This window comes from Microchirus variegatus (assembly GCF_963457635.1).
Source record: "Microchirus variegatus genome assembly, chromosome: 2".
NCBI lineage: Eukaryota > Metazoa > Chordata > Actinopteri > Pleuronectiformes > Soleidae > Microchirus > Microchirus variegatus.
In genome coordinates, this window is record NC_139803.1 from 38,929,120 (window position 1) to 38,941,171 (window position 12,052).

General features: G+C 41.1%; 1 protein-coding gene across 1 annotated transcript; it reads left to right on the top strand.

The window, feature by feature from the left end:
- Positions 1–2,242: 2,242 nt before the first annotated feature.
- Positions 2,243–3,136, top strand: LOC310944486 (protein S100-P-like). Its single transcript, XM_083910281.1, has 2 exons — positions 2,243–2,396; positions 2,920–3,136. Exons 1-2 carry the CDS (start codon positions 2,259–2,261, stop codon positions 3,076–3,078), a joined length of 297 nt encoding a protein of 98 aa, XP_083766407.1. The 5' UTR covers positions 2,243–2,258; the 3' UTR covers positions 3,079–3,136.
- Positions 3,137–12,052: the final 8,916 nt, after the last annotated feature.

Here is a 12,052-nt window from a genome sequence, read left to right on the forward strand (position 1 = left end):
CGCCCAGCGTGATATGTTACTACATGTGTTACCATATGTTTCTGTCTTGACTGAATAAAGTTTAGACTTATCCACCTGGCTGTGAGTCGTTTTGTTGGTAATTCCAGTTCAAGCTCTAGGCGTTGTTGGGGTGTGGGTGTGTTCCAGTGCCATTTACTGTATGTGTACACATTTACAGTGTGTGTGTACATCAGTGTACGCCCTTACATTTACACGTACTGGCCCGGTCATGAGGTACTTCTGTGTGTTTCTTATTTCTCAGAATAAGCTCTTTTATTTTGAAATTCTGTAAAAAAAAAATATCGCCACAAATGTCGTTATCGCAATATCATATCATAATTTACGTTCATATCTCCCATCCCTTGCTTTTCCCAAAGTATTTGTAGTCGGACTTTTGGAGGAAACTGGATTATCTGGAGAAAGCCAGCGTGCAGACCCTGGTCTTTTTTACTGTGAGGCAACAGTGCTAGCTGCTACGCCGCCGTGTGGCCTATATCCTATAAAGTCTATATGTATTTTTGTAGAAAAAGCATTTTAACAGCTTGCGCACTGTGTCAGATTTGTAAATATTTACATAAAACACTGATTTAACCTGTGCATACATACCATTTGTTAGATGAACAACATACAAGAAGTCGCACAAAACGAACGGTGGCATGTCAGGAGGAAGGAGTGGCGTCGTACGTACAACAGGAAGTGTTTCTCACAGATGTCGCAGCAGGTGGTCAAACTGTTTGCCTCAGGAAAACATTCACAAAGCTTCCTGTTCGACGAGTGGAAGGAGGAGGAGACGGTTCTTGCGAAACTAGACGCACACTAAATCTGTCAGTTTATAATCTCCTTAGCGGTCGATACAATGCATGCAGGTACAGGTGCAGCTTAAGGCATCATTACAACATCAAGTGTTTTGTGGGACAACTCCTTAAATTCAATGATTGTCTCTTTACAAGAAGACAAGGCTTTTTTATATGCAGCACCTGTTTGGTTGGTAAAGCTATAGTTTCTACCTAATCTGAGACACCTTTGTGTAGGACTTTCTGCTAATCTGTGGAATAAAAATACTGAGTAGAGTTGATGTTTCCTTGCAGAACATCTATTCTGCCCTCTAGTGGCTGTCCCAAACACCTCACATGCAGTCCACCCTTTACCTGAAAAGGGTGTAGCGAGACTAGCTTGATTTTTAGTCGGACTAACGCATTGGTTCTCAAAGTGCGGCCCGGGGGGCCAATGGCGGCCCGCAGAAACATTTCTGGCGGCCCGCAATGAATTACAGTTGATAGTTTTAATCCAAAAGGTACTAAGCTTTTTAATGTTTATTGGACATTTCTGGATACAGACCAATAAGTCTAAACAAAAATACTGCATATTTAGTTGGTTTCTATATGGTGAATTTTAGTGTATTATTGGGTTATAAGCTGGTAATAAGCAGGTAGCTACAGCCACCAATTACTAGCTATTTACCCAGTAAATATATGGTAACAGAAATGTGTTACTTGGTATTAACCTGTAATTAGAAGGTAAGAACAATGGCCAAAGTACTGGGTGATTACCCAGTAAATTATAAAGCGTTATTATATTAATGCTTAAATTACATTATATTTACGCTTATATTACTTAACACTAAACTGTAGAACTGCAATCCGGTCATTAAAATGATTACAAATGGGATTTCTTTCTGTTTTTTTTCCTTTGGCGGCCCTCAGTCCAATGTTGGGTTCCTAAATTGGCCCTCGGGTATCAAAACTTTGAGAACCCCTGGACTAACGTGTTTACGTGGCATTTAGAAAACCAACTTATTGTCTTAGTCAGACTAAAATCTGACATTTGTTACATTATTCTGTTCTAAAAAAGATGAATAATTACATTAGAAACAAAACAAACAACACTTCCACAATGCAGCTTTAAGAACAACAAATAAAAACATAGTGTACAAACACCTCACTAGTGGTGTGATGTGTTTGTACTTGATATGAAACCACACTTGGGCAACTCCGATGATCACATGCCCTTGTGGCTCGTCTAATATTGCAGAACTTGTACCAGACTTGTTTGTGTTATTCGGTCTGGGTGTTGGTGAGAACACAGGGCGTTGTAGGATTGGAATTGTGGTCAAAAACCAACTCTGACAGGCAACAAACCCACCCTCCTAACACTATATAAAGACGCGTCCACACAACCCTCGCACATCTTCTGCTTTATCCTATTGACGGCTGTGATTTTCCTCTGATTCCCTTATAACCACCTCTCAAGCTGCAGCCATGACTCAGTTAGAGAAAGCAATGGACATCCTGACGAATACCTTTGATACTTATGCTGCTAATGATGGGAAGAAAGACACTCTGTCCAGAAGTGAGGCCAAGTTGATGCTGGAGAAGGAGCTGCCGAGTCTGCTTAAGGTACTGTATGAATCCAGGAGCAGATCTCTTTGATCGAATACATCTTGAACGAAAAGTACGACGAATCAGATAACATTTTAGATAACTTATGGATATGGGTAATTATGGGTAGTTATAATCCAGTTCTAGATACAGACAATGTGAATTGTGGAAGAGAAAAAACGCACAAAATGGCGCATAACGTGTGCACTAAAAGTACTAATTAACAATATTAATATGATTCCAAAGAGGGCTGAAGCTGCACGATGGACACTCTTAAGAGTGTTGTGTAGTTTTTTTTTTTAGGTTTTAGGAATTTTTCTTAACCGGTTCTCAAAAGCCTGGCATCGCAAGGAATCGTTGATGAAAATGATGACATAAATGAATATTTCTTGCACACTACTTTGTGGCCACAATTGTGACGTTGTTGATATTTGAAGGAATTGATATCTGTAGATATCAGACGAGCTATTAAACGTTACAATTTTTCGTTTTCTGTCGTCTGTCCAATAACGCTGTGGGTGTCTTTTATTGTGTTGCACAGGCAGCGAAAAACAGAGGAGAGGTGGACCAGCTGCTGACAGGCCTGGACATGAATGGAGACTCCGAGGTGGACTTCACAGAGTTTGTGGTGCTCATAGTCGCTCTGACCTGCGCCTGCCACGGCCGCTGTACGAAGAAGTCACCGCGCTGTCCAGTGTGATATGTTACTACATGTGTTACCATATGTTTCTGTCGTGACTAAATAAAGTTTAGACTTATAGAAAGCCAGCGTGCAGACCCAGGTCTTTTCACTGTGAGGCAACAGTGCTAGCCGCTACGCCGCCGTGTGGCCTATATCCTATAAAGTCTATATGTATTTTTGTAGAAAAAGCATTTTAACAGCTTGTGCACTGTGACAGATTTGTGAACATTTACATAAAACACTGATTTAACCTATGCATACATACCATTTGTTAGAAGAACAACATAGTCGCACAAAACGAACGGTAGCATGTCGGGAGGAAGGAGTGGCGTCATACGTACAACAGGAAGTGTTTCTCACAGATGTTGCAGCAGGTGGTCAAACTGTTTGCCTCAGGAAAATAATATTACAATTTTATTCTCATAATATTACAACTTAATTCTGATAATATTACAACTTTATTCTCATAATATTACTTTATTCTCATAATATAAAAGACTTTATTCTCATAATATTACGGACTTTATTCTCATAATATTTAGGACTTAATTCTCATAAAATTCCCATAATATTCTCAAAATATTACAACTTTATTCTCAAAAGGTTAAGACTTTATTCTCATAAAATGACGTCTTTATTCTCATAATATTACTACTTTATTCTCCCACTGGCCTACTAACACACTTCCCTCCTTTGAGGACACTCGAGTAATTACAGTAGGCCTGTGCTGCCCCCTAGTGGCGCAAAAGCTCTCCTTTTCAAAAGTGTCCCACACACTGACTGTCACTTTTAAAGGCTGAGTCTGAGGCCCCACTGGAACACGGACGGTCTATAATCTGATTGCAAGGTCATTAATTGCAGTTTCTCCTCTGTGCAGAGAATTATGAGGGATTATGAGGATTAGGAGTCCAGAGTGGAGGAGGAGGAGGAGGAGGAGGAGGAGTTGGCTGTGGAGTCAGGAGACACCGGTGGGAAGGGGAAAGGTGCAGTGGGGTCACGGAAACTCTATATTGTCAAGTGTGTGGTCTGCTCTATTTTGCCATGATGCTCTTAAACTAGACTCGGACTAAATGCCCATTTATAGTCGCGCAAGGAAGTCCCTTCAGTCGGGTCTGATAGTTTTGCCTGACACAACACCGCAGTCCAGTGTAAACGTTCTCGTTTTGCTCTGATAATATCCATAAACTAAATGTATAAATTTGACATTAATGAGTTTGTCGTCATCCAATGATCGTATCAATTATAACGTGTGTGTGTTTGTGGTTAGAGGTTTACACCAAATACTCTCTCCGTCACACACACACACACACATATGTAGCTCGGTTTGGCCCATGTGAGGAGGTAGGCCAAGATGGATGAATGAATACCTCATTCTGTTTCAAAGCCACACATCTGTGGTCACATGAGCCGCCACGGTGTCCCGCTCGTCTCGAGGCCATGACGCGTCAGCGGCGATAGAAACACTTGAAGCACACTGTCGATCTTTGTCTGTGAACTTTGACCCAGTGTACGGCCGTCATCGGGGGGCGTCACCGGGTTTGTCCAACTGACTGAGGCGCGCACACGCGACCGCACACGTGATCGTTTGGCTCATGGGTTGTTTGGATTTTTGATTGTGTCAATGTTTGACGTGTGACGCCGTGTCACCAAAGACCAAAGCATGTGACTACGTGATGTCAGCAACATGAGATGATGTATTAAATGCTGCTATTAAAGGTCCAGTTTGTAACATTTAGGATGGTTTAATGGCTGAAATTGAATATATAAAGGCCACCATTTTGTCCCACTATAGTTACGTGAAACACATTAATCAGATGATTCATTAAAAGACGCATTTTAACACATTTAAATATAAAGTAGTGATGCTATCTTACTCCAGCTTTGTGTATTTTATACCGCTAAAGTTTAACTTGAACACTCTTCTCTACCGAGACTCGTAAATTATAAGTTCCGTTTAATGGTTTGTTTTACGCTAACATGGGCGTACGTTGAGCTTGTTTTGCTCTTGCACGCTAACGCTCAGTTTTGTATTTGACGTTAGCGGTGGACAGCATACTAACTAGTTAAACACAGCTAATTAGCTTACTTAAGCTAACCATTACTATGCTAATGTTGGGTGTTTCGGGATTTGTTTGCTAACGCACTCCCTTCACTTGGTTGAAATGATTGTTTTTGCCGCCCTGAAGTGGCCAAAGTCAAATGTCAAAGAATGCAGCATGTGCGTGAAGTTAGCTATTGTTGCTTCGCATCAAGATGCTGTCATGAATGAGTCGTTTTTGTACGTGGGAGCTTTATTAAGGATTCATTCTCCCCCCCCATAAATTATCATTAAAGAGAGACACTCACTATGACGGCTTTGTTTTCACTGAGCCAAACCAAGCTAACGTACTACGTCACTGGAGTGTTTGACTTTGCGTAGCATGCCAGCTGTTCAGGATTCAGACGAGTGACATGTGTGATGCTAACAGATGTCGTTTCCTGGCTCATGAACAAAGACCCCCTCCTAAAACTAATTAGCTTATTATTGAGTTGGAATAAAGGCACAGTTTCTCAATTATTTAATACATTTTATAAAAAAATTATTACAGTTTACATGAGACAAAAGTGAATAGTCTTTTTTAAAGTACCTAAAAGAGATATTGATACAAAACCGAGTAGAGGAATCTAAAATTTGGTTCGGTACAGCGCTAACTTGTGAATTAGCCCTTTAAAGGACACCATTCAAACCCACATGAGGCGTCTCTGTACAACAGGAATAGCAAAACAAACGGGTGGATCACGCGAGAATCGTCTGTCAGACAAAAGGCTCTGGTAATTGCCATGTTTTTCCTCTTTACCTCAAAACCTGTCTCCCAAGCATGACCTGTTGACTGGCGCTTTTGTGTACCCGCCGACAAACAGTTGCCAGGGCTTATTAAACACACCACAGAGTTCCTCCCATACCGCGCATTCCTTTCTACTTAGTGTCACCGAGGCCGTTTCAGTCAAAGCCGCCGGTGTCTGAAAAAAAACCGCTGCGTTGTGAACCCGGCTGAGCAACACCGTCTCCAGATGAGTGACGGATAAAGGTTTTGTTGTGTGATCTTTATCAACGTGACCTAGTGGCTGGGACAAGACGAAGCGATGTCACTGTCGTCACCTTTGACCTGTTCACACCACAGCTCCTTGACTTATCTTAGTTGCTGCTCAAGTGTAAAGTTAAAGGTGCAGTAAGTAACATTTAGGAGGGGTTTTATTATATAAATAAATACTGCATAAATAATGATCCGAACACAGCCAAAAAGTCTTAATGCGTCCTGAAAGGGGGGCGGTCCTCAAGATCCAGTCCATATAAATCACACTCTGAGGTGTTTTGAGGACGCATTTGTCCACATTCCTGAGCGTGCAAAAACACAATCTGTCCTCGGGACGGTTTAGAGATTCCACCTCATCAGCTAACGTCACCTGCGCAGTAGTAGTTTCACTATGTTTTGTTTTTTTTGCGATCTCTAGCGGTTAAAGCCTTTGATCCAACTCCAGTCTGACTAAGTGTATATGCAGGAGTAGTCGGACTATGAATCAAATTATCCAGGTATGTTAGTCTGACTAAGACGAGCTAGCTAGATTTTAGTCGGACTATCGTGTTTACGTGACATTAAGAAAATGGAAAAGAAAAAAAATCAGACTTTTAAAACGCATGTAAACGCACCAACTAATTCTTGCATACTGGATCTTTACGCTGTGGTAGGTTCAGTTAAAGGCCACTGCTTAAACGTATAGTAAAAATACCTTAATACTTAATGATTTAAGTAATAATAATAATAATAATTAAACAGCTCATTTAGCTTAATTAATCAAAGTGGTAAAAGAAGTGGTAAAAGTTTTTATCAGTGGTTTTTTTATGGGGCATAGTGGAAGTCAGGTGGTGTAGAGGGGGAAATCATAAAAGTCTTTGTGTCGAGTGACAGAAAGAATGAACGAATGGTCGAAGCGATCTTTTTTCCGCCTGCAGACGACAGACAGGTGAACAGACAGAGGTCACTGAGGTCGGTGCTATCTGCCTTGAAAGCGCAGTCATACATGTGCTGATAAGAGGAGGCCCTTCTTACTCTGACTCTGACTCTGTGACGTCGTCCACATTTCCCTGCTTTTTACGGCCTGTGATGTAATTAGAAGCAGCAGTGTTTGCGCGCCGTCCTGAACAGACCTGCTCTCTGTGTTTTTCTGACACACACACACACGCACGCACGCACGAAGCACATGACAAGGAAACTCTGTCCTCCTTTGCCTTCAGCGGTTCCTACAAGGTCTGTCAGCAGCAGGCACATTTGCATCGTACTTATCCATGCATTTAAAAAAAAAATCACAATTATACAGCACATACCTGAAGTCATCCAAAGCCATAACTTACCCCTAAAACAGGGGTGTCAAACGTACGGCCCAGTGTGGTAAATGCTAAAATTAAAGGTGCATTACGTAATAAATCTAAAGCAACAGGCCACAAAATCCTCCTAATATGTCACAGAGACTCAGGAATAATGTTCATATAACAAACTGAACTCACCAACAACAACAGTACAGACAAAATATTTGCATTAAAAAAAATATTTTGCAGACTGCAAATCATGTTTTGGCATGTGGCGCCACCTACCGCCGTCTACCAACCATTGCAGTCAGTAGAGTCTCAGCTGCAGAGCAACCACGGGTTGCCAGTTACGTCAGAAAACGAAACCTAAAAGAACTCGGTATTTTGTATTTGAATGTAGCAACCGTTTTTGGCCACATTCTTACATATGGCGCCTTTAAGTATAATATTCGGAACCATTTAGGAAAAACTTGTTTATAGGTTATTATGTGGTAATCTTTCTGGTCCGGCCCCTTTGAGATCAAATAGTGCAGTATGTGGCCCCTGAACTAAAATAAGTTCTTCTCTCTCTGCAAGAGACTGGTTTTAATATATGTAGTTAAAATTCCTCTAGGGTTAAAGGTCCAGTGTGTAACATTAACAAGGTTTTATCGCTTTAAAATTAAATTTGTCTGGTTTCTGTAGCCTTAAAAAAATGGCTTTATTTAGGCTCATGTTTCTGACTTTTGAAGCATAAGCTTAATGAGCTGTAGAATAATACTATTTATGATGCAACATTAATGCATTCATATAAAAAAAAAAAACACTGCTATTCGTGGCTCGGACCCTAACAAGCCTATTTATATATGTAATTGAATGTTGCATAGGATATATTTAATAATGGGATAATTATGACCAAAAATCTTTATTATTACTATAATAAAAAAAACATATATTATATTCTATCACCTCGCTGGCACACACGATATTAAATAGGGGGGCGCATCTAATCGATTGGGGGGCCCGCATGTGGCCCCAGGGCCTCCAGTTTGAGACCCCTGCCATAGGGACACTTGTCTTAGACTCAAGCTGTGCATATGAATGATTGTGGTACAATAAATAATAAAACATGACGGTAAAATACAATAAGGGCAATAACAAAAGTTTGTCATTAATATTTTTATGGTGTAAGTTTCACTTTGTCTAATCTGTCACTAATTCTTACAAACTGGACTTTGGAGCTCATTTTAAAACAAACGGTTTCATTGAGGAGATAACACAGTTATCACAGTTATAACACAGTCTTTGGAGAATCACTGATTAAAGAGCCTGGAGTTACGTTTCCCGTCGACCGCGTGTAACAATGGGAAGAGAATGAAGCTGATTGATTTGCATCCAGTGACCCAGTGATTGAGCGTCATGTGATCTCGTGCTCAACAAACACGGGTCAAAGATTCCTTTTATTAGACTGAAGACGAGGTCAAAACTGAAACCAAGTGTTAACGGAGCCGATAAGAACCGATCAGGAAGTGAGTACGAGGAACTGGGTTATCATTTCCAAAGAGTTCAGCTCAGGAGATTTCTAATGAAAACAGATCCCACTTCCTTTTAATTTTCCATATCAGAGAGAAATAAACAGATTTAAGCCAAATGAAAAACAGAAAAATTATAAAAACTTTATAATTAGAGCGAGTAGAAAAGACCTGAGAAAATATTCAGCCTTAGAAGAACCACCATTATCACCACCGTTTAAATACAGTGGTGTAAATAGCTCAAGCTAATAGCTAAGCTAATTTGCTCTCATCATCCTCCTGTTTTCCTTTTCTACGCACTCTAGGTTCTATTCTAGGTCAAAGGTGACAAAGTCAAAACAAGTGCTTCTGATTTTTCGGCCAAGAGGAAACTCGTACGTACCACTGGTGGTCCACGTACCTCAGTTTGAGAACCACGGATGTACTGCAGTACGTCGACTTGATCCTGAACATGATCGACTTTAATCCCCCGTCTGTGTAATGTTTTAGTGAAAGTGTTGCAGTGCGGTAACCTGAGCAAGACGGGACATGATCTTTAATCCCGAGTTATTACAAAGAGACTGTGAGCACTGCAGGTGAAAAAACACTTCTGAACGGCCTGAGGCGACGTTATGGTAAACAGGCCGAGTGCCAGCGGAAAGCGTTGCGCAACTACAGGCTGCAGGAAACACAAAAATCACACAGGCTTCACTGAGAGAAAATGAGTAAGAAAACTGCATATGTGTGCTTTAAAGTGTGGGTGAAGAGCGCAGACGCTGGGCAGACTGTGGTAAACAGGAAAGAGGAACCAAAGTCATGTGGCTTTGTTTAGGGCGGGAGTCGCCGCTGCTGCATCTTCTCTTCCCCAAAAGATGCCGCCGTGATTGGTCTGTTTGATTAACGCTCGCCCGCTGTGATTGGTCTCCTTTTTGAAAGGGAAGTATTTAGAATCTGTTAAAGGATTAGTGATCCTTAAGAAGTGTGTCAGGCTTCGCAGGAGCTCAGAACTCTCCACGTGCGACGATGTGTGTGTGTGTGTGCGTCTGCAGAAACTGAGCACGAGTTATGAACGCATTCTATGGAGTTCACGCGTATTTAAAGCTACGGAGTTTTACGATTCAGGGAATTTTGTCAGGAAGTCAGGAAGTGACTGTTCCATTTACCTCGGGGTAAAAAAACATGTACACAAATGCCAACAATTGAACAGAACTATGCAAATGGATGATTTACTGTGAAACAAATGAGGCAGAAATGCTATTAATAGTAAAGGCTGCAGTGTTTATATAGTAGTAACTATCTTTAAATCATATTTTCAGGTTCAAATTACAGTTACAGATACAATGCATATAAGGGAAACTAAATAATATTTATTTTAGTTATGCGTGACTTATGTTCCATTTATGTCGGAAGTCGGAGCTGGGAGTGGAGTCACCTCGGATAAAATGTACACAAAGCTGATAACAGCACTCTAAACAAATGACGCACAAGTGCTATTTACAGTAAAAGTAGCAGTGTTGTTTATACAGTGGCAACCGTATAATCATATATGAATCATATTTTCGGGAGTTCAAATTCCGGCTACAAATACAGAAACGATGGATTTAAGGGAAGCAAAAGAAGAAGTCTGTGTCTCATTCTGACACGTTTCCACGTTCTGAGTTATTTTATGACTTAAAGGTGCATTATGTAATAAATCTAAAGCTACTGGCCATAAAATCCTCCTAATATGTCACAGAGACTCAGGAATAATGTTCATATAACAAACTGAACTCACCAACAACAACAGTACAGACAAAATATTTGCATTAAAAAAAATCTTTGGCAGACTGCAGTCTACCAATCATTGCAGTCTATAGAGTCTCAGCTGCCAAGCAACCACGGGTTGCCAGTTACCTCAGAAAACGAAACCTAAAAGACCTCAGTATTTTGAATTTGAATGTAGTAACGTTTTTGGCCACATTCTTACATATGGCACCTTTAAAACTATAAATTTCTTCAGCATAGAAGCTTTAAATGACGCCGTGTGTTTTGTTTATACAAATAAAAGTGCTAAGTAGAACCATATAAGGTTCTTCGGCTTGTCCTCATAGGAGAACCCTTTTGGAGCGTTCCACCAAGAACCCTTTTAAAACCCTTTATCCAGGAAAAGGGTTTTAAAGGGTTCTCTGGATCAAAATGGTTCTTAGTGGAACCATTAGTGTTACCAAGGACCCTTGAAAAAACTTTCTTCAGGAAAGGGTTTTTCAGAAGCAAATGGTTCCAGGTAGAACCTCAGCCCTTGTAGAAGAACCCTTTTCTAAGAGTGTAGTAGATGATTATTTCAAGGCCTGACTGACATGAGACAAGGGCGGGCGGGCGGAGGAGGGAGGGGGGGGGGGGGGGGGGCAATGTAAACAAGTGAATTTACCACCATGTCCTCACCACACCTTTATGTGACTATGTGAGCCGCTTCTTCACCTCAGACGGCTCGGTGCACTCGCCTGCGAGGTGAAAAGAAGAATAAAGCTCGGTGGGAAACGCTTTGTGGAATCACCCTGAAGCTTCTTGTCACAACACCACCCCCCCTCCACCCTTTCCCTCTCACACTCTCAGGATTATGGGTCATCTTGTGCCATCTGCTCCAAACTGACTTTCAATGTACACCGGCAAACCCCGCACAACCACGTACACAGACGTGTTCTTCCTCATGTGAAGTTGTTGACGTCCGTTTCTTTTTTAGGTTCTCCCAGCTTCGTATCGACAGCGAAAAAGTCACACGACTTCCCGTTCGATCACAGCGCGTCCTGTGTTGTTCGACGTCAATATGTCAATATGTCAATAACGAGGCCTCTGGCTGCTTTGGCTTCAGATGACAGACAAAATAACAGCCTGCTAAATGGGCCCAAGGGCTTGTGGGAGGTGTAGTCATATGATGGATTATCCCCTTATGTGTCAACTATTACACACTGAGCTGAACATGGGAAAGAAAACATTTCGACATTTAGTTGAATTTCAACCTCAAGGCCTTGTTACCTTGAATGAGCTCAACGTGTTTTATGTAAGCGAGTGGTTAATTTGGTTGTTTTTAAACGTAATTATGCTGCTAGGTATCGGTATCGGACTGTAAAATATGTAAATAAAAATCAGCAAAACTAACATTTCATGCTTGGGCTGTTTA

Coding starts and splice junctions, on each gene's coding strand:
- LOC310944486 (XM_083910281.1), top strand. CDS start 2,259: ATGACTCAGTTAGAGAAAGCAATGGACATCCTGACGAATACCTTTGAT. Junction 2,397..2,919: donor AGCTGCCGAGTCTGCTTAAG/GTACTGTATGAA, acceptor TGTGTTGCACAG/GCAGCGAAAAACAGAGGAGA.